Raw genomic sequence first — 24,283 nt, forward strand, 5'->3', positions numbered from 1 at the left:
AAGTCATTTCGTTTCGTTTATTAACGTTAAGATCGTCAAATTAACGAAATGATTTCGTTTCGTTTTCTGCCATATCCAAACGAAATCAAATCGTTTATGTTGATTATTAATTTCAAACTATGCTGGCAAAGCTGATTGATGGCGGAGTCATTAAAGGTGAAAGCATTAGCCAAGCTGATTGCAACTTTACTCATGAATTTTGACAGTACAAACATTTCTCAGAGTATTTTTGACATTACCACCAACGAATTACACAAACAAATTACATAGAGTTTGTGTGTGTATGTGCGCTCGTTGTTGCCACCTTACGGCTTCACCATGGCTATAGCATTGCCAGCACAATTCAAACATAAAGTATCACGTTTTTGTCAACGTTTTTAACGTTAACGAAAGCTTTTCGTTTCGGTTAAAAACGAGATACAATTTATCTTGATAATTTCTTTATCGATAATATTTCGAAGTGTTTCAACGGAAACGGTGGAAATTTTTTGATAAACGATTAGCTTAACGTTAAGGTGCATCCCTGTAATAAATCTTATCCAGCATTTGGGTATATAATTTTTGATAATATCAACGTACATATACATTTATTCCTTGCTTTCTTTTTTTGTTTGTTGTTATTGCAAAAGTGCGCCAAATTTAATTTGTTGCGATGCTTAACGCTAAACTACGATTAAGGCGACTGTGAAATATAAATATATTTCAACTCTAACAAAAAAACAACAGTAAAATGTATGAAACGAAATGACAGCAGCAACGAACTTTTCCTCCGGATGTGGCTGTCGCCGCTTTTGTTTTAATGTATAAATATGTGTGTGTAAGTAAGTGTGTAAATATGAAAGTGTAATTCAGAGTTGTACTTTTTGGTTTTGGGCTTTCCACATACCACCACTTCTTCACCGCCACCCTTCAACTCTTTTAAAACTTTTATATGTTAACCCTCGATGTTGGGTGTTTATCACTCCAACTTTTTTTGAACATTACGACAGCAGCCACACAACAATGTGGCTCAACCCCTTTTGTCTACTGTTATTGCTGATTTTGTAATTTTCAAAAGTATTAAAAAGAGATTTTGGCGCTTCTCAGCTACTTGTTTGTTTTTAATGCGTGCCGATTGTGCGCTTACCCTGCAAGAAACTTAATGGCTATTAATATGAATTCCTGGATCGGAAATAAATTCGAATTGTTGTTGTTGCAGCGGTAAAAACACTCTCTGAAGGTTTTGGGTAGTGTTATCGATGTTGATGGTCCTTTGCCGGATATAGATCCGGTACGTTCCGGTAACAAGCAATATTAAGGTATAAGCCGGACCATCAAGGTAAAAATTTAATGTGAACACATTGAACCTTCTAGGAATTCCCCACCCCATAGTTCCCTGAGGAACTTGGGGTCGCCAAAGCCTCGGCTGCTAAAAAAGCACAATTCGCCATGGATAGGTGAGGGTAGGCTTGAAAGGGTTGCGCTACACAGCCCCTTAAATCAATTGGGTATTTAAGTCGCCTCTTACGACAGGCGTACCTGCCGCGGTTATATTTATATAACTCACTCTGTTTTTTTACTAAAAACCAACAAACAACATTCCAGTATATACGTACCACGTGAAAAGACGGGTACCGGGTAAGCTAACATAAGCTTGCTAGTAAATGGATAAACTATTGACGTCCTCAAGAGCTTCGTAGGGCGTCGGAAATTTGTTTCGCGTCACCTATATGTCGTGCGAGCGCAGCAATAGATATTCAGCAGAGCAAGCATTGAATCAGTTTTCACTTGTACTCCAATCAGCAAACATCTCTTGCGTAGATTATATGCTCACATTTTTTTCTCAATTCTCTTTGTACACACATACTACTACAAAAAATGTTGCCATTGTATTCAAAGTTCTGCTGACTTTGTGCACCACTGATTTGAACAAGTAATTTTTGATTGGTTGCATACATAAATAAATTTGCATATTGGAACCCACAAATGGATCGTTTTAGTTTATATAAAGATTCTTATTTCCGAATCAAAAGTAGTCATCTTAAACGAGATCAAAGCTTTCCCACTCCCTAGAACATCGCTATGTAAAATTAGCCAGTAGATTGCATGCTAACGAGTTTTTTGACATAGGAGAAAAGACTTAGACTACACTGGTAGCGCATCATTTCAAAACTAGAGATTTTTCCAAAAGGGTACTTACCAACTTACACACAAATACAGAGATATATGTTGACTTGTTTGTATGTTGTTTTAATCGTATTCCGTTGAGAGCACAGTAGACAAATACATTCTCAGAATTTCCATTGACTTTGAGATTAGTGCAGGATTTATAAGTCAAGACTCCAAAATGCTTGAAGCATGAAAAACAGCTCAAATAAAGATTATCGCTAGGGAGGAAAAAAAATCATTTTCACTAAAGCGATAATGAGTAAAGATTACAATTGGTGCAGGAATGGGGGAACGCATTTGCAACTTACTAATTATTTTAGTTCACATGGCGGTGGAATAAAATGCAGCATAATTCATTCATTCATTCATTCAGTCATTTTTATTCATTATTATCTTGTGCAATCTTAAATTTATACAATTCATAAAACAGAAGTATACTTATGTATATAAAATTAGCAAAAGATAATAGTTAATGGTGTTTAGTGTCCAAATAACAGGACAGAGATAACACCATTTCCTTAAATAACTATAAATCTATGTTGTACATTGTGGGGTGCAATACAAAATCTATGTAATGAAGAAAAAATAAATAAAACCCAAACTTTTATATTTTTTAAATTTAACTCTAACAAGTAAGGACGGGACTGTCTTCGGCTGTGCCGAAGACTTCATACCTTTCATGAATGGGGCTGAACAATAATCTTATCCCGTTCGTAATCTCCAAATAATCGGATGTATAAGATAAGAAATATATAATGAACAGATGTACATACCTAAACGATTTTTAAGATAAATATAAAATAAAAAATGGCAAAAAACCCCCTATCTGAACGATCGAAATGATTTTTACAGGAAATCTTCTATGATATATCACCAAGTTTCACGTTTTTATATTAGAAACTAAGGGAGAAATGGCCAGAAATCTTTCTACCTGAAGGGTCGGTTGTATGGGATAGGTATATACTATATACATATAGCTCCGATCAAAGTAATTTTTTAAGGAAATCTTCTATGATATATTAGAATAAATATCACCATGTTCGGTCTTAGATCTCTTCGGAGGTTATCGCGCATTACATTTATTTTTTATTTATCACCATGTTTAACGGTTTTATATTGGAAATTAAGGGAGAAATGGCTAAAAATCTTTCTATCTGAGCGATCGGTTGTATGGGATATATATTATATATAGCTCCGATCGAAATGATTTTTTCATAAAATCTTCTATGATATATTACAATAAATATCACCAAGTTTAACGTTTTTATATTGGAAATTAAGGGATAAATTGCCAAATATCTTTCTATCTGAACGATCGGTTGTATGGGATATATATGTTATAGTGGTTCGATCCTACCGGATCCGACAAATGTCTAATATAATACAAAAATACATCTTTGTGGCAAATTTCATTGAGATATCTCAAAATTTGAGGGACTAGTTTGCGTTAAAACAGACAGACGGACGGACGGACGGACAGACGGACATGGCTATATCAACTCAGTTCGTCGCCCTGATCAATTCGGTATACTTAATGGTGAGTCTATCTTATATATTTCTCAAAGTTGCAAACATCGGACCAAAGTTAATATACGATTTCATGTTCATGAAAGGTATAAAAAGGGAGGAGCATTTAATATACAACGGAAATCTAATACCATACGTAAGAGGTTGTTTGATTTCGGACTTTAAATATGCATTAGAAACAAATTTCGCAAAGGGGTAACGGCCATTGTTCTTAAACAAGGGTAGTCAATTTCTTATATCAGGGTAAGTAAAACACCAATGTAGTTCAATTGTTGTGAAACTGCAAGTTTCTTGAGATTTCGAAGATAAAATGTTGATGCAGTACTGCTACGACAACAAAAATAACGCAGCATTGTTTGCCTAAGTCGTAAGCAGTTAGAAACGCGCCCAAGTTGTAAGCGCCTATATTGGCCCTTTAAATAAAACACTAAGGTCTTGTAAAGAGATAATAAATTCACCTTCATGATTTACTTTAAAAAAATTTTACCATACAAACGTGAGATATTTAGCTTTACCTACCTCGGAAGCAGAAAGCCTTTAATGTATGTTGAATTTACTTCAAACCTATACAACACACATGACAAACCAATACTTTAGCCGATTAAACGAAGGGCAGTTGATTTACGGCTCGGGTATTCACACTTCTTGTCGCTACATAACTGAATTTGACTTCTGTAGTTGTAATGCTGTGAGTGGTGGAAACAATTTTAAAACTTATTTAATGCTCAAATGTTTCGGAAATTAATAACCTAGTCTTTTATTAAATAGCCATCTTTGTAGAGCTAAATATAAGAATTTTACTTAGAGAAAGTACCACCCTAACCTGTTCAGTAGTCCTCGAGATTATCTACCTTCTTACAAAATTTAAGATTCGATTTTTATTATAGAGGCCGATCCAAATTGATCGAAAATAAATGAGCTTGTTACTCCGAGAGCTCAGAAAAAAAAAACAAACGTTCATGCACACATACATAGATGCGTAGAATCGATGTACAGCGGTGATAGAGTTACATTTAACGGTGTATCAGTTGATGATGACAGGGTTTTCATCGGAATTGCGTCTAATCGATCAGGAGAGGGAGTTACGATAGTTGTTCAAGCATTTGGTGGCCGTGGTGACGAATCGGAGGATCGATTCATAAGCAACCAGTAGTTGGTAGCCTGTGAGTCCTAGATAATGAATTGGTGAGTTGGTGGGTGTCAGGTAGTAAGATTGCTGAAGCGGTGAATCGATTCACAAGCAACCGATGGTTTGTGGAATTGATACTAGGCGTATCATATATGAAGGATCGGTGGATTGGCGAATGTGGGTTAATAGGATTGGCGATTTGGCGGTGTGCAGATGACGAATCCGTTGATCGATTTTCACTCAACCGGTGGTTGGTGACATCGATGTCTAGTGAGTTGCATCTAACCAATCGATGGATGTATACCCAGTTTATTTATACGATGGCCTTAGTTCCGTAGGTACGGCGGCGGATAGGAGCTAGGTCCCTTCACGCCCAATTTCTGGACACACAACGAATAGTGGGCAACGGAGATCACCTACTGATGAAAAGTGGCGGACCTGTGCAAGATGAAGGAATTACATCTGTCACGCAAACTGCTTGCGGTACAGACTTCGCTTATCAAAGCTCACGCCTTCGACGAACTATTGAACGTAAATTATTTGTACTTAAGTATCATGATTCGATTACTAGAGGTTTGTTCTCCAATGATGACAGAGCTTCGACACTCCCAAATTGACAAATCTGGACGGGTTGTTCTTACGAAGTAAGAAAAACGGGTGACAATTCAATCCCCTTCAGCGAAAATTGTTCTACTACAAGTACTATATTAGTAGTGATAATAAATTTGTAAAAGCCAACAGGTTTTGGGGGAAAATAATTCATTTTGTACTAAATATTTTGTGAATTGTTAAAGAGTTATGTTGGTTTGGTCATTCTATCAGAATTTGTTTGAAGAATGCGGTACGTTAGAATTTTATTCAAAACAAGTAAGAAAGGCTAAGTTCGGGTGTAAACGAACATTACATACTCAGCTGAGAGCTTTGGAGACAAAATAAGAGAAAATGACCATTTAGCAAAATGAACCTAGGGTAACCCTGGAATGTGTTTGTATGACATGGGTTTCAAATGGAAGGTATTGAAGAGTATTTTAAAAGAGAGTGAGCCATAGTTCTATAGGTGGACGCCATTTCGGGATATCGTCATAAAGATGGACCAGAGGTGACTACAATGTGTTTGTACGATATGGGTATCAAATGAAAGGTGCTAATGATTTTTTAAAACGTAGTGGGCCTTAGTTCTATTGGTGGACGCCTTTTCGAGATATCGCCATAAGGGTGACCAGGGGTGACTCTAGAATGTGTTTCCACGATATGGGTATCAAATTAAAGTATTAATGAGTATTTTAAAAGGGAGTGGCCCTTTTTTTTTTTTTTTTTTAATGGACATTGTGGCAGCGCGCTGCCCTCAAGTGGCCCAATGAAACCAGGCTAATCCTGTTCACGCGATCGATTTATATATATATATATAATAACTTTTTTTATATTTTTATTTTTTTTTTAATTTTTTTTTATTTTGCCGAGTCTTTGATGGGCAGCGGTTTGTCAAGCGTCACGATCTGAGACTGCTCAGCTACAGAAGAAATTTCATCAGCCAAGCGTAATACTTAAAGAAAACCGAAGCAAACGTATTATACATTAATTTAGAGAGGTGAGAACAATCTTTTTTATAGAAAAAAGGGAGTCCGAGCTATCAAATGTGTTTGAGTGAGAGTTATAATCTTGGCATAAACACCGGAAAGGTTCATTTTGTTCGAAATTCGTTCTACATTGTTTCAGCAGAAGAGGTTTGAAGTGTCTCGATGTCCGAGAGGGAACGCAAAAGTTCACTTCATTCAGAAGGAATGGGCTCGAAATTGATCCATTTAAAAGTTTTGTCATAAATATTACACCAAGCATTTCCCTTCGACTAGCAAGAGTTGGAAGATTGATAAGCTTTAATCGATTAGTATAAGGTGGAAGATTAGTTAAAGAGTCCCATTGGAAATTTCTTAAGGCAAATAGTAAAAATTGTTTTTGTATTGATTCGAGACTGTCTGCATGGACTTGATAACGCGGATTCCAAATTATCGAGCCGTATTCTAATATTGGCCTAACTAATGTTGTAAAAAGTGCATTAGTTATGTAAGGGTCGTTAAATTCTTTTGACCACCGTTTAACAAATGCAAAAACACCTTTGCCTTTATTCACTGTAGCATTAATATGAAGATTGAAACTAAGTTTGGATTTTCAATCGCCGAAGAGGATGTACTATCCGCTATTTCATCGCTAAAGTCCAGTTCCAAACATGACTCCGAGGGATTTGCGCCTGTATTTTTCAAGCGTTGCTGCTATACTTTAGCTAATCCCATATCCCAGCTTTTCCAGCATTGTATCAATAAGGGTACTTTCCTCGACCAGTGGAAGTTATGTCACATTGTTCCGGTCTTTAAGTCTGGTGATCGTAATGATGTTTGTAATTATAGGCCTATCGTTATACAGGGGACACTGGCCAAATTGTTCGACTACATAATCCAATCAAAGTTATTTGACCATGCTCGGGATTTTATCTCTAAAGATCAACACGGCTTCTTTCCTGGAAGATCAACCTGTTCGAATTTGACCCTATTATCGAATAGTATAGTGGATGCGTTCGGAAAGCAGGCACAACTTGATGTGATTTACACAGACTTCTCCAAAGCCTTCGATAAGGTATGTCATACCATACTCTTGCAGAAGTTACGAAATTACGGAGTTAGTGGCATTCTCATTAATTTCTTCGCTAGTTTTCTGTCAAACAGGAAACTATTTATTAAGTTAGGGAATACAACCTCAAGACTATTTATCGACGCGTGGTCAGGTATACCTCAGGGTACTCACTGCGGACCACTGCTATTTCTTTTATTTATTAACGACCTACCGAATTGCTTTAAATTCGCTAAGTGCCTAATGTTCGCGGATGACGTCAAACTTTTTTGTACCGTTCGTGATGTAAGTGATAGCCATAAGTTACAAGTCGATCTCAATTCACTGAATCAGTGGTGCACTTTGAATTGTCTCAAACTGAACATCAATAAATGCTGTGTTATCACCTTCTCTAGGAAGTCTAACAACATAATATTTAGTTACAATATAGACAATTGTGCTCTAGCTAGAAGTACCAAAATGAAAGATTTGGGTGTTATTTTCGACTCAAAGCTAACATTTTCTCAACACATTGACTTAATAGTATCAAAAGCTTTTTCTATGATAGGGTTCATAAGAAGAAATTCAATGGATTTCAGAGATCCTTGCACTTCAAAAGCTCTTTACATATCTCTTGTTCGAAGCAGACTAGAGTATTGTTCTCTAATATGGTGCCCATACTATGAAACCCACTCAAACAAAATCGAAAGAGTTCAAAAAGTTTTCACGAAATTTGCTCTAAGAAAGTTACCGTGGCAAGGTAATCTTCCTTCTTATATTGGTAGACGGAAACTAATGGGCTTGCAGTCCCTATATGATAGGAGAATATACTTCTCAATACTTTTTATTTATAATGTCATTAATAATAACATACACTGTGACGACTTATCTAATTTGGTCAATTTATATGACCCGCCTCGTAACTTAAGAAATAATCGCTTCTTGGTAGACACATTCCACTCTACTAATTACGCCATGAACGAACCGATTGCTAGGAGCGTTAGATTATGCAATACCTATGCAAGCGTTATTGAGTTTAATGATAGTATAAGTATATTTAAATTAAAATTATACACTATTTTTAATTGATTAGCTGCGTATTATATCTAGTCTGTAAGAATTAAATTCTGTAGACTGAACTTAAATAAATAAATAAATAAATAAATAAATAAATAAATAAATAAATAAATAAATAAATAAATAAATAAATAAATAAATAAATTACTCCCAAGTCAATAAAATTATTTACAGTTTCTAGACTATAGTTGTTAATTGTATATGAAGCTGGTGGCGAAACTCTCCGAGAAAAACACATGAATTTACATTTTTTGAGATTGAGCGGCATATAATTTACATTGCACCAGGTAACCAAGTGATTTAAATCCATTTGAAGCAAGGAATGTTCCTCAACCGAGGCACATGATTTGAAAAATTTTACATTGTCTGCGTAAATCAAGATTTTTGAGTATTTAATTGTACCAGATATATCGTTTATGAACACACACAGAACAAGAACAGAATCGGACCAAGATGGCTGCCCTGAGGAACACCAGAAGAAACATTGATGACCCCAGAAAGTGTATTTTTAAAGATTACTTTTTGCGTACGATAACCAAGATACGAAGAAATCCAACATATAAGACGGGGTTGAAAACCGAGTTGACTGAGCTTATGAATAAGTAATGGGTGTGATACTTTGTCGAAAGCTTTACTGAAATCGGTGTAAATTACATCAGTGTGAAGGCCTTTTCTAAATCCATTAGAAACGTGTGTGGTAAATTCTAGTAAATTGGTGATAGGTGATTTGCCCTTACAGAACCCATGCTGCGAGCTTGCAATTATGGGGAAATAGAGAATGTTAGGTGGTGGGTAACAATAGCCTCAAATAACTTTGGGATAGCGGATAACTTTGCTATGCCCCGGTAGTTTTCTATTGAAGACCTGCTTTCATTTTTATGAAGCGGAATAAGAAAAGATTCCTTCCATATTGTTGGGAAAACGCCATAAATTAAAGATAAATTAAATACATCTGTTAGCGGCTGATAGATGTTTGGAGCATATTTTTTAAGAAAGTGTGTCGGGATACTGTCGGGGCCGTATGAATATGATACTTTTAAAGTTTTAAAATAAGATAATACATCTTCTGAAGATATAAATGGAGCTCTGATTAAATAACATGAATCAATATGGTATGGGTATTCATTAGGTGAAACGTTGGTCTCAATAGAGTAATTTGATTTGAAAAATTCCGCAAAGAAGTCGGCGATCTCTTGATCATCGCTGGAAATATTATCTTGGAATTTCATGGATGATGGAAACCCTTTCACCCTGCGTTTAGAGTTTACGAATCCGTAAAATGCCTTCGGGTTGCAAGTTATATTTCTTTTCATTTTACAAAGATAACCTTTGTAACACTTTTTGTTCAATTGAAAATACTTGCAGCGTAGAATCGAGTACTGTAAGTAATGGTTATGTAAACCCGTATTTTTGAACAACTTGAAAGATCGAGACTTTTTATTCTTTAAAATTTTCAGCTCTTTAGTGAACCATACTTGGCTTGTATCGGAATGTACACAAATCCGCTTAGGTAAGTATTTTTCAAAAAGACAGTAAATGGTATTGTAAAAGTGAGAAACGCCTTGCTCCACATCAGCATTAAATATTGGCCACACTATTCGAGATAGATCACGATTTAATTTTTTAAAATTGCCCTTAGTTGTATATGTGAAGGCGTTTTAGAGATATCGACCAAAATGTGGACCAGGGTGACCCAGAACATCATCTGTCGGGCACCGCTAATTTATTTATATATGTAATACCACGAACAGTATTCCTGCCAAGATTCCAAGGACTTTTGATTACGCCCTGCAGAACTTTTTCATTTTCTTCTACTTAATATGGTAGGTGTCACACCCATTTTACAAAGTTTTTTCTAAAGTTATATTTTGCGTCAATAAACCAATGCAATTACCATGTTTCATCCCTCTTTTCATATTTGATATAGAATTATGGCATTTTTTCATTTTTTGGTAATTTTCATTATCGAAAAAGTGGGCGTGGTCATAGTCGGATTTCGGCTATTTTTTATACAAAGATAAAGTGAGTTCAGATAAGTACATGAACTAAGTTTAGTAAAGATATATCGAATTTTTGTTCAAGTTATCGTGTTAACAGCCGAGAGGAAGGACAGACGGACGACTGTGTATAAAAACTGCGCGTGGCTTCAACCGATTTCGCCAATTTTCACAGAAAACAGTTATCGTCATAGAATCTATGCCCCTACGAAATTTCACAAGGATTGGTAAATTTTTGTTTGACTTATGGCCTTAAAAGTAGACGAATTAAATGAAAAAGGGCGCAGCCACGCCCATTTTGAAATTTTCTTTTATTTTGGTATTTTGTTGCACCATATAATTACTGGAGTTGAATGTTGACATAATTTACTTATATACTGTAAAGATATTAAACTTTTTGTTAAAATTTGACTTAAAAAATTTTTTTTTTAAAAGTGGGCGTGTTCGTCTTCCGATTTTGCTAATTTTTATTTAGCATGCATATAGTAATAGGAGTAATTTGCCTTCCCAGTTTCATCATGATATCTTCAACGACTGCCAAATTACAGCTTGCAAAACTTTTAAATTACCTTCTTTTAAAAGTGGGCGGTGCCACACCCATTGTCCGAAATTTTACTAATTTTCTATTTTGCGTCATAAGGTCAACGCACCTACCAAGTTTCATCGCTTTATCCGTCTTTGGTAATGAATTATCGCACTTTATCCGTTTTTCGAAATTTTCGATATCGGAAAAGTGGGCGTGGTTGTAGTCCGATTTCGTTCATTTTAAATAGCGATCTGAGATGAGTGCCCAAGAACCTACATACCAAATTTCATAAAGATATCTTACAATTTACTCAAGTTATCGTGTTTACGGAAGGACGGACATGGCTAAATGAATTTCTTTTTTCGCCCAGATCATTTTGATATATAGAAGTCTATATCTATCTCGACTAGTTTATGCCAATACGGATTACCGTTATGCGAACAAAGTTAATATACTCTGAGCTCTGCTCAGCTGAATATAAATACACTATCTCACAATTTGTTTCAAAGACTCAATACATGAGCATAAGTTCAATGGATTTTGACATAAGAGAGAGTTATTGAAAAGCATTCTGAGATAAGGCATTCTTCAATCTTATTCTAATATAGGGCGTTTTTGTCACAAATCCTGAAATGGGAAATTTTTTAAAAATATTTTGAGATAGGACGATTTTGAGCAGGCAGCCGACATGGGGTGATACTCTACTCAGTAGCCGCAATGAACTGACAAAAAAAAAATAAAAGAAAATGGCTTATTGTCTTAGAACTTTATATTCCGGCCTTGACTTTGACAGAAGAATTCAGCTTTTACGCGGTCCTGTTACACAGGGAGTATTCAACTTTTTATTCTGAAATTTCGGAAAGCCTTTAAGTATTCATGGAAGTGTTCCGGATAAACCCTTAATTTGCAATATTCAGAACACGTTCGTTTGATACTATCTGACGAGGAATATTCCTAATAATTATGAACATAATATTCCAAAAATAAACCGATTCCACAATTTCTTAAATGGAGATAAATGTTCCGAGCATACGGGATGAATAGGTTAGCATGCTCAACGAGTACATTTCGTTATGGCATCTCCATTATTTACTAATGACATTTTTACATGAATCGATTTACTAGTCGAGTTTTTGACGTTGAACGATGAATTTCGAATTGGTTTAGGTTTCGTATGTTGATAAGTTTATGAAAGTGCACGATTCCTGGGTGTCCGTACTTTTCATAAAACTTATGTTCACACTAATAGATCATGGTATAGTTAACAAATGCATCATAAAATGTATGTAGTTTAGTACTTATCGGGTATTTGTAAACTGATTGCTTCCTATTTCTACTAATAATATTTTTTGAAAAATCGCAAAGAAGCAACACAGTTAACGGATGTCAATTCGATTTGTCAGTCGAGCAAACCTCTTCTGATTGAATCATGCTTAAGTATAAGTCGTTATAAAAAGTTTGAGAATGAAATGCTTGGAAGTAATTATTTTCATTACGCCTGTGCATTCTTCTTAGCTTGCTGATCGCTGTTACAAAGGGGCCGTAAGTATTGAATTCCTTGCTCCATATAAGCATTTCTTATAACAATGCGAAAAAAACCACAGTCCAATCGTTTTCATGGCACCTAATGGAATCTAAATTCAAACATATCACTTCTCCTCTTTCATGTATGTTTATTTAATTTTGTCATAAAATATTTCATTTCAAATGATGCTGTTCCGTTTTTAGTCGCAACGATAAGTGCATTTTTTTCGTTATTTTGGGCAACAAAAGCTTTTTTGCTGACAGAAAATAATAATAAACTAACAAAATTTACTGGAAAAAGTGTCATTGCGAAACAAATTTTTTAACAAAATAAGAAAAGCAGAAAAAATAGAAAAAGATGAAAAGTGAAAGAAAATAAAAAAAAATACCTCAATTTGAGTTTACTAAGTTCGTTATTTCTTTCTCTCTTTGAGCGAATGGTGGTCAGTGGTGTGATAGGGTGCCGTGCTTTATGCGAAACATTGTCGCAGCGGTAGGAATGTGGAAAAGGTTGGGTGGTAACGCTTATGTGTGAGTAGGAAGCGCAATATTGTAAAGAAGTAAACTTATTTTTACAAGTTTTATTCCGCTTTGCGGTTCATTTATGTATACACACAGTCACATACGTGCACAATGTTTTTTGTAGCCAAGTTTTTTTAAGGTTTAACAGTTTTTTCATTTATGCCAGTATTTTTGTTTGACATTTTTACTCTTCTTAAGCCACTAAGTTCGTTATAAATTCGATCATTCGTTTTAGTTTTTATTTCTTATTTACTCATTTTTTATTTTTTTTATTTAGTGCTCTATCGGTCATGGGTTTTTTCATATGAACTTTATCTCAAGAGTTGAGTGAAATGTTTGCCGTTGGCGCTAGAAGTCAAGTGGCCAGTTAAATGACAGCTTTGGCGGTGGTGGGTGATGAAAATCTAACCAATGTGGTGAGTCATACAAATTTATTCTTTTTTAATTAAATTCTTACAATTTTTATGGGAACATTTGTAATTTATGGTTTAGCAGTGCTATTTAAAATTCGCATGTATGCATATTAAAAAGAAATTTAATTTCAAAACAATTACCCAATTCATGAATGGATTTTACAATGACTTGAGATTCCAGTTGATATGAGGTATGTTGTTTTGTTATTGTTCAGAACTGAATAGCCTGCAGCGCTCAAATCTTTTAACAAAGTTTTGTGTTAGCTTTCGGTCGCGATATCTCGAGGACAGTTACTTACTTAATTAACGTTTAACCGTTTAAACGGCTATTCTTTGCTCTGCCACCTGGCGCCAATTGGTCGCATCAATGGAGTTTAAATCGTCTTCCACCAGGTTCTTCCAGCGGAGTGCGGGCCGCCCTCTCCCTCTGCTCCCATATGCGTGCTGCGATAAAAAATACTTTGTTAGCCGGAGCGGTAGAAGCTATAGTGATAAAATTTGATTTGCCCAGAAATTTCAAACTGTTTTCCAACTTCGCCCTCGTCCTCTGCCTCCTTATGAGGGTTCAAATAAATATAATCTCTTATATGTAGCATCGTCTTTCATTTGCATAACATAGCTTAACCATCATAGCCGCACTGTTTTTGGGCTATGCGAGGGGGGAAACTTATCTGCTCTTTTAAATGGGGATAGCGATGAAGCACCTGCGGAAGATTATGATTCTGAACTCACAATCTACTGCTACTATGACGAGGTATGCATAGCACCAAAGGCATGGGAGCTATTGTCTTGCCTGATAAGCTATTAAAATGCAACGGCGAGGAGCTGGTAAATCGCAAGCATCAACTTCTGTGCAGAACATGATCGGGTGGGTTCATACCTGACGATTACTATCTAAGTACACTTTGTTCGGTCCACAAAAATTAGATCTTGCAAACTGCGCCAATTAACGCGGATTCAAGCTTGCTTGAATCGGTTGGATATTATCTGGGTGGCCGCATTAACATTATCATCATTAATTACCGCTTAACCGCCTACACAATTTTGGCCGTTGTGTAACAAGTCACGTCAACTTCGCGATAAATGGCGCCAATTAGAAGTACCAATGGACACTATGGTTTCCTTCAATTGTCTCTCTTAACACTGTGGAGCTCACCGTCTTCCTCTACTTCCAAATACGGTGGTGATGGCAGTACTTTCTGTCCGTCCATGATGCTGAATGTTCCGGAGTAGTTTCCAACCGAACACTTCAAGGGCCATAACATCTTCCTTTAAATGTCTCCTTAACACTGTGGAGCTCACCAACTTCCTCTACTTCCAAATACGGCGGCGATGGGATTACTTTCTGTCCATGCAGGATACTGAATCTTCCCGAGAGCTTTTCTCTCGAACACTTCAAGATCCATAACATCTTCCTTTAAATGTCTCCTTAACACTGTGGAGCTCACCCACTTCCTCTACTTCCAAATACGGTGGCGACGGGATTACATTCTGTCCTTCCAGGATGCTAAATCTTCCCGAGAACTTTCCTTTCGAACACATCAAGGATCATACCATCTTCTTTCGATACTCTCCAACCCTCGGCCAAATTTTCACTGTGCGCTTAAAAACAGGTGAAATTCGAGTTTGAATCTAAAACTTCTGGGGAACAAAATATGATCACATTTCACATGTTTGCGAAGTTTTATGAAAAACGGGTTCCACAAAGGTGAACAGAAGTATATTATTTGATAATAATGTTGAAAATATTTTGCTAAACCATGATTTGACACCACGCGACGGAAACTCCTTCAATAAGAAGCCCATTTTTCCTCGGTATGAAGCAAGTACTCATCGATTTGAAAGAAAATTTACTTGAGATGTATGATTCGGTGGGCTGCGACAAACGCCTAATCGCACATGGAAATTTATACGCTCACCAAATCAGATCAAGATATATGTTTGCATAGACAAACAGACAGACGAACAAACAGACGGACATGGCTTAAATACTCAGCTCGTCATCCTGATTATTTCGATATACTTAGTGATGGATCTGTCTATTCTCCTTTATACTCACAGTTTTCGAGAAATGGACAAAATTTTATATACCGTTTTTTTCATGAAAGGTATAATAACTTGAGCGAACAGATAACATTCAACCAACGATGACGTAATATACTTAATAGATATAACCGTCAAAGTTTGTCAATACCCTAATGATGTTCCCTTCGTAGAACCAAACTAACAGCAATATATTGACTCTATAAGTAATTTGAACTAAGTTGTATCTTAACTCAAAGAAAAGTTATATAAATGTAATGAGTTAAATTGAGTTTGTATTTGTTCATATAGTTGTGTGTAGAAAATACGTGCATATGTTTAAATATTAATACCAACAACAAGAAACACACCCTTATAAAAGTTCGCCAAACTCGCATTAGAAAATATTTGGAAGTACTTTTACAACACTTTTTGCACAAGTTAGCGCAGAGTTTAGATGAGACAATTCAAGTTTTAGTTCTAGTTTTTTGGAGTCTATGAGTAAGTATAAAGCACCTTTCACGACTGACGGGCAATACGTGCAATGTGTTGCAAAATTACTGAAGTCAATTTACAATAAACAAATAAGAGGGTTGCTTAAATTATGGAAAATGTTGTGAGACATGTTTGAAATAAAAAGGTGAAATGTCATAGAACTAACTTTATCGAATTTAATGTGATACGAACTTTTTGAAAAATTTGTATACCAAATATTTGATATCTAAATTGTTATTATTATTTTCTGAGTAGGATGCACAGGATTACACAGTTTTGTAAAATTGTATACAGCTTGAGAATTAAAAAATAATTCATAAATTCATCCAGTAAGACATTTGCTAAAGTTTTCCTGTTTAACATGGGACCTACTCTGCCATATGAGCTTTTGTTGAATACAATGGTTCAATAGAAAGAACTGACATTTTTCTATGTATACATCGAATATCGATTCTATACCTCTTTTTCTAATGAGGTGATATGCAAAAATCTAAAGCTCACTTGTGCAACTTGAGCTTTATTTTCCCGAACATATTGAAAAGTTACTCATACGCCATGGCGATCAAATTATATACATAGATAAAACATTATTGCGTGGTGTTGTTCGACGTAATTTTGCAGGGAAAACAAATTCAGACACAGCGGCATATAGGCAGCTGCTCTTCGAACTGTCGAAGGCGTATTTGAAATCGACGCAGTGAGGTGTGCCAATTATTTTTTCGCGGGTTTTTCCAAGATTTGGCGCATAGTAAAATTCTGATCGATAGTAGACTAACGGGGTTTGAGCCTGCTCTGATTAGGTCCAATCAGTTGATTCACGGTGGGCTTTAATATTTCTCACAATACGCTTTACAGGACTTTACATGATACTAATAAAGCTTCCAAAGCCTTGTTGTTTTTTAATCTGATTATTTCTATTCTAACATCATCATAATGTGGTGGTGGGACAACCAGCTCTTCCCGCTTGTCTTTTCAACTCGCGGTAGCGTTCACGCACACTACTCGTTGCGTTCGCTTTAAACGTCATCCTTGGCTTGCGTGCGTCCTAAGCGTTTACCTCGTCGTCCTTTTCCTTTTCCGGTGCATGGACGCAGATGAGTGATATATTAAAAACATTCGCTTTTATCGACGTGAACGTAAGTGCTTGGCGACAAAGTCTCACTCTCATCAAGAGCCCGACACCAAAACTGCACTTATTTTTATGTCCTCCCCAGCAATAAAGACATGCCGAGTCTGGAATAAAAAGCTCAAGCCATCGGTCTCTCAAAATTTCATATTGAATTTTCTAATTTTTTTCATAATTGTGTTTAATATGTTGTTTGTTTGATATGTGGACGGACATATGAAAATTTTGAAATTTTCTTAAAATTTTGTCATTTCCAATTTTTTCGAAAAATTGTTTTTGATTGATTTGCATAGTTCCAGTTACAAAATTTTTAAAAGTTTTTGTTTAAATTATCGAAAAAAAGTTTTAATGGTTGTTGTAGTTTTAATACAAATTGCCGCTACTGTAGATATCGGCAAATGTAACGCCTTAAAGTATGTAATATTTGTTTCAAGTTCTAGTAGTACTAATTTTATGGAAAAAATAAGCGTTGTTAATTTATATATGGGGTATTCCATCCCATTTCGACCAATTTTGAACCCGACCCCTTTAGAATTGGCTGAAAGTTTTTCTTATTTTTCTAGCTTACGGAAGACGTTTTTCAGAATTTTTTCAAATTTTTTCATCCAACTCAAAAAAAAGTTATGAATTTAAAAAAAAAAAACACCGTTTTTGTTTTCAAACGGTCAATTTTTGAAAAAGTTATAGCATTTTGAAAAAAAAAAAACCGTTTTTTTTTTAATTCATAACTTATTTTGAGTTGGACACCGTTTTTGTTTTCAAAATGCTATAACTTTTTCAAAAATTGACCGTTTTGGATTTTTTGTTTTTAATTTTTTTTTTAAATGTACTTTTCGGAAAAAAAATACAAAAAAATTTTTAAAGTTTTTTTTTTGTAATTTTTCAGTTTTTCGAGATTTTTCGAATTTAGCCAATTTTTTTTTCTCATAAAAAAATTCAATCAATACGGCAATCATCCCCACTAATCCCGGAGTGGGCCGATTTTTTTTTTATTTAATTGAAAAAAAAAATTTTTTAATTTTGTTTGTATTTTTTCCGAAAAGTACATTTAAAAACAAATTTAAAAAAAAAGATCCCAAACGGTAAATTTTTGAAAAAGTTATAGCATTTTGAAAACAAAAACGGCGTCCAACTCAAAATAAGTTATGAATTAAAAAAAAAAAAACGGTGTTTTTTTTTAAATGCTATAACTTTTTCAAAAATTGACCGTTTGGGATCTTTTTTTTTTATTTGTTTTTAAATGTACTTTTCGGAATTTTTAAAGTTTTTTTTCAATTAAATAAAATAAAAAAAAAAAAAAACGGCCCACTCCGGGATTAGTGGGGATGATTGCCGTATTGATTGAATTTTTTTATGCGAAAAAAAAAAAAATGACGAAATTCGAAAAATTTCGAAAAACTGAAAAATTACAAAAAAAAAACTTTGAAAAATTTTTTGTTTTTTTTCCGAAAAGTACATTTAAAAACAAATTTAAAAAAAAGATCCCAAACGGTCAATTTTTGAAAAAGTTATAGCATTTTGAAAACAAAAACGGTGTTTTTTTAAAAATTCATAACTTTTTTTGAGTTGGATGAAATAATTTGAAAAAATTCTGAAAAACGTCTTTCGTAAGCTAGAAACAGAAGAAAAACTTTCAGCCAATTCTAAAGGGGTCGGGTTCAAAATTGGTCGAAATGGGATGGAATACCCCATATATTCATGAATATTCTAAAAAAAAGTAATTAAAAAAATTCGGCTATATATTCAAATTCAGCGTACTATAGACTTTAAATAGGGCAAACACGGATGTGGACTCTTATGGGATTTGCATTAAAATTAGGCTTACCGTTTTATTATACGGCTCCGCATCTTTCTGTGAGAGTTTGAATTATTACTGTTCCGGACTCATAATCATACAAAACCAATATGTGGCCTTTTCTGAAACTCGCCTTAGAGTATGCAACCATTTCTTTCTTTCATATCACACTTTGAGCTAGTAAATACATTGTACAGTTAACATATGCTTGGTAATATGAAGAAAAGAAACCGTGAAATAACCACACAAAAAAAATAAAAAAAAAAGAAAGACACTGATGAAGAATTTTTCGCCACGTAAATGCCACAAAGAAGTAAAGTATGCCCACAAAAAATGATAAAAGACAAAAAAAGAAAGAAAAAATTGAAATGCCAGTGATACTTACCATAAAATTTGCTTTTCGCCGTTTAATAAGCGAGTTTCAATTGTGTGCCAGCGAACCGAAACAAATTTGCATACTAAAGCATATAGTTCACACAAATATATGTATGTGTGTGTGTTTAAAATAAATATTTGACTATAGACGAGCTGTCTGTGTTGTGTTGAACTTTCTTGTCGCTTACCTTTTTTTTGCTGCTTTTCAACTATATTTTTCTTTTTTCCTTTTGCGCTGCTATAACTGCGCGTTTTTTTTTTTGCACTGTAAGCGAATTTATTTATTTCCTTGATTGCGTGAACATTATTTGCGTGCCTTTAATGCTTTTGCTTTTACTTAACTACAGCTTTTTTTTATTCTTTTAGCAAAAATTTTATTTATATTTTTTGTTTTTAATTTCGTTGTTACTGCAGTTATTGTTTGTCATCGAATTGCCGCAAGAGTATTTTGTTTATTTATATGCTTGGTGTTGGTTTTTAGTCACATATACATATCTATTATTTTTTCGCATTGATCGTTGTTTTATGCTCGTCATTAGCCAATTCGTTGCTGCTGCCCTTGCATGTTGTAAATATATAAATATGTAATTGGCATTTGCATACTTGTTTTTGTTGTTATTTTATTTACTGTTAATGGCGCATTGCATGCAGACAAATTTTTTTTGAATAAGTATGTCTGCTTGAACTCTTTTTTTGAAATAATTACTCAAACATTTTTAATATTCACTTTTTCAATTTGCGTGTAACGAAATATATCTGTAAGCTTTTAAAATGCTTAATATTCCAACCATAATATTGCTCTGTTGTTTTTGGCAAGCTGAAATAATAAAATAAAAAAATTATAATTTTTAATTAAAAAAAATATTTTTGCTTTTGTTTTTCATATGTACGTGCCCGATATACATAAATATCTATGAAATTAAAAAAAATTGAAAATCAGTATCTGGCCCCTAAATAGTTTCACTTTTGGTCTTAAAACACTACCCCAAGTAGTAACAGTTTAAAGGCCTTTTGAATGCTTTGGTAAATTTTTTTTATTAAGAAAAGTTCAAGTTTTAACAAAACCACGTTTTTTTAAATTAAAACTCAACCAATTACAAACTTAGCCGTATCATCTGAAAAGACGGGAACCGGTGCGTATATGTAACATTTCTTTTTTATTTTTGTTGTTATTGAAAAGTAACATACATACAAACATATGTACAAGTGAGGCTTATTTAAGCGAGTTAAAACACGTGTTGCATGCCACGAATGAGAGTTTTTTTCCTGATGACAGCACTTTTACTATGCGATAAATATTGGGAAGAACCCTCGAAAAAATAATTTAAATACATCACCTTTTCGTCGATTTTAAAACGACCTCGCGAGTACAAAAAGGGGCTGTCCATATGCCGCTATATCTGAACTTGGTTTTCCCGCAAAAATTCTGCGGCTGACATTGTGCAAGACAACCAGCTCAGTGTAAATTGGGAAGGACCTCTCAGAGCCGTTTGAAACTAATTGAGGTTTCAGATTGGATGACCCTCTACCGTGCGATTTATTTAACTTGATGCTGGAGAAGATAATTCAAGTTGCACAACACAACCTCTCTGGAATAATATTGTTACGAATTTAATGTAATTCTGCTTATTTGCAACCTTCTGCTAACGTTCGGATCACTAAACTGTTGAATAAATAACTTCAATATTTAGTAATGTAAAATGGTCTTTATTAGACTGTTTTCACAATAACACTTCTACTTCTCGACAGGTAGCGTGCTTAAATCAAACTGATTACTGATTCTCAGCTTTACCTCCTTTTATACTCTGTGATTTTCTCGTTCGCATACTTCTAGGCGTTTCTAGAATTTAACTCAGTTACCAGCTATAAAATTACCAGCTATAACTACAGATGCACGTTATGCGCGTGTATATGGGAGTGATACTTGCACAAATGATTGCCTACTTTTGTGAGCATCTCAGATAAGATATATGCATGTGTTTGTGCGTTCCTCTCCGCTGCGTGTACGTACATATGTGTAGACATAATGATTGATTCGTTTATGTAGATACAAGTGACTGCTTACTTTATTGTTGTTGTGGCTTTATTTACTTAGTATGAGATTAGTGATGTGAGTATCACTTAGTGTCACTAATATTCGTCACAATATTCTATAAGAGAGTGAAATTACTGGCGTACGCTGACGATATTTTATATCATCAGCCTTAACATCCGCGCTATGTTCTGCTTACTCCAAACTGGACAAAGAAGCGGAAATATGATTTGATGGTGAATGAGAACAAAACGAGGTACCTGCTCCTGTACCTAAGATGATATTATAACAACAGCCATATTGCGATAATTTAGGGTATAAAACCCAAGGTGTAACCCTTTGAAATCATACAATTTTTTGAAACCGCCACTGTAACTGTTGTAATATTCAAATTGAGAAAGAAAACAACTGAAATCTCCTCAAACGCAATGCGTTCGGTATTGTAAAAACAGACACACCAAGAGAGCTAAGTTAGATAGGGTGGCAACTCCCTCTTGGATAAGAGACCTCAGTTAGATGTGGAAATAATTCTTTGTTATACCTCTTTTTCAAACTGTAACGTAGCACTTAAGTTTCGAAACATGTAGCTCCGTAAAAGGCTTTATTCGACTTATCATCATTTGAAAAGTTGAAGATTCACAGACCGAACTACATTCGTCTTATCTTTACAAAAGTAGAGCAGCATAACGTGATGCGATATTCTATTCTTGTTATCCTCTATGCAGATTGCCTGAAAGGTAATACCGAGTAGGGTTAATATCCAAGCATCGTAGCGGTCGTGACTTTTATTATAAACAATTATGGAAGGTTAAGTTCGGGTGTAACCGAACATTACATACTCAGCTGCCAAATTACAGCTTGCAAAAGTTTTAAATTTTACTAATATTCTATTCTGCGCCATAAGGTCAACCCACCTACCAAGTTGCATCGCTTTAGCCGTCTTTGGTAATGACTTACCACAACTTTCGGTTTCTCTAAATTTTCGATATCGAAAAAGTGGGCGTGGTGTGGTTATATTCCGATTTCTTTCATTTTAAATAGCGATCTGAGATGAGTGCCCAGGAACTTACATACCAAATTTCATTAAGATATCTCAAAATTTACTCAAGTTATCGTGTTTACGGACAGATGCACGGACGGACGGACGTGGCTAAATGAATTTCTGTTTTCACCCAGATCATTAGTTTATACCGCTTCGGGGTACCGTTATGCGAACAAAATTAATATACTCTGTGAGCTCTGCTCAGCTGAGTATAAAAATGTTTTAAGAGTTATTGTTTAAGTTATATTTTTCGCTCGGAAACAGTTCTTTTTGCTGAAAATTTTTTTCCGGACGAATAGCCCCTACTTAAATTTTAAAATAATAGTATTGATCTTATTATAACTGAACTCCATTTTATAAAATGCCAAGTTTAATAAGAAATCTTCAAATACGTAATGATAGTCTCGAAGACATTTCGTAAACGATCCCGAATCTGTTCCAAAAACTATGCCTAAATGACACCTAAGTAATCCTAAAATGGTCCCGCAGATTAAATGCGAAAGTCATACCGAAATGGCCATGAATTGACCCGAAGTTATTTTGAAATGACTTCGAAACACTAGTTTCGAAATAAACCGAAAAATTGCCCCAAATTATCCTAGAATAGTATGAAAAGCAATACTCAAAAGGTCATGATTTCATCCCAAATATATCCCAAAAATATGTAACATTCTATTTTGTTCGGCGATGATATTGGGCTATATAAACCATCTCCTCGAAGTACTGCCCATGTCCGAATAGATGATCAACAAATCTACTTCATTTTAGGTGTAGTTTTAGGTGTTTAACAATTAACTGCTGAGTGGTATATCACCCTATCACGGCTGGCCGTTGAAGAACACCATATCTAAGAATATGTTTCAACAACGTCCCATTTCAGTATGTTTTTCAAAATCCTCCTTACAATTGGGTTGTTATTTTCTGAGCAAAATGAAAAACTCAAAAATGACTATTATTTTCCGAACGAAATAAAAAAATCCAATGATAATTATTTCTGAGTTTTTTGGTAAATATCAAAAAAAAAGAAAAAAAAAAAAAAGAAATAGAAATCAATCAACTTATCTATAATCTATGTAATAAATACACAGGGGTGGTATTAACACTTTACATTAACGTTTTGGGTTCAGATTTTGAGTAATAACAGCTGTTTGCAATCCCTGTTATTATTATATCCCTCCCCTTTTACGACGTCCTCTGCAAACTGCAATCGTCAGAAATAAATTTATGAAGGTTTGGCAGTAACAGGCGCTTAGAAGGTTCTGCATATTAACCAAGATATGATGTCAGCCCGCGCTTGCTCAAATAACCCAAATGGTGCGCGGAATGCAGAAATCCCCTCATTTCAAACTTTGAATGGTAGCGAACTAAGCTACGCTTTGAAATTGACATTTACTCTTCTGAAAAAAAAGCGCTGGCATTGACAGAGGCTGCACAAAAGAAGGGACAAACTCGATGTTCATTCCAATATTGTATACTACCAAAAATTTCATCAACAGCAATTCAAGCTTAAAAAGAACGAGCAATTCTAGCTTCACCAAAAATTCGTTTCTTTTCAAAAGGTTAGAAAAAAAATTAGTTTTGTGATTACCTTGGAACCAAAAATCAAGTGAAAGAACAAAAGAATTGGCGAAAGACGTGAATTTGTAAAAACCAAATGAGAATGTGGCTTCAAACGAGTTTTTGTGGTTTGTATGCTGTGGCTATTGTTGTGAGCTATTGCAATGAAGTAACATTGCAGCAAATGGCAACAGCAACAATAATGCCTTACAGCAACCAAAATGCAGTTGAAGCCGATTGGAAGCTGTGTGCAACCAACCACGAAACTGGTTTTTCCGCGAAATGAACACTTTAAAGGTACAACCAAAGCGAAAGAGAATGAAAGAAATGCGGTAGTACTTTTTGCGCTTGTTGTTGTTAATAGTGTTTAAAAAA

General features: G+C 34.8%; 2 protein-coding genes across 21 annotated transcripts in view; one reads left to right on the plus strand and one right to left on the minus strand.

The window, feature by feature from the left end:
- The window catches only part of LOC137250764 (uncharacterized), a 411,869-nt gene that overhangs the window by 173,499 nt on the left and 214,087 nt on the right, over positions 1–24,283 (plus strand). For all 3 annotated transcript variants that reach the window (XM_067784168.1, XM_067784169.1, XM_067784167.1), the window contains exon 2: positions 13,329–13,467. In XM_067784168.1, the coding sequence (XP_067640269.1) occupies positions 13,423–13,467 (45 nt within the window). In that variant the 5' untranslated portion in view covers positions 13,329–13,422. The remainder of the gene's footprint in view (positions 1–13,328; positions 13,468–24,283) is intronic.
- The window catches only part of kirre (kin of irre), a 209,961-nt gene that overhangs the window by 168,103 nt on the left and 17,575 nt on the right, over positions 1–24,283 (minus strand). For 5 of the 18 annotated variants that reach the window (XM_067784156.1, XM_067784154.1, XM_067784147.1 and 2 more), the window contains exon 2: positions 19,288–20,094. The gene's annotated coding sequence lies outside the window, so the exon portion shown is untranslated. Of the gene's footprint in view, positions 1–2,179; positions 2,367–19,287; positions 20,095–24,283 lie in introns of all 18 variants that reach the window. The other 13 variants (XM_067784158.1, XM_067784161.1, XM_067784163.1 and 10 more) reach the window with 6 other exon arrangements.

The sequence above is a fragment of the Eurosta solidaginis genome, chromosome 4 (genome assembly GCF_040869045.1).
Source record: "Eurosta solidaginis isolate ZX-2024a chromosome 4, ASM4086904v1, whole genome shotgun sequence".
NCBI lineage: Eukaryota > Metazoa > Arthropoda > Insecta > Diptera > Tephritidae > Eurosta > Eurosta solidaginis.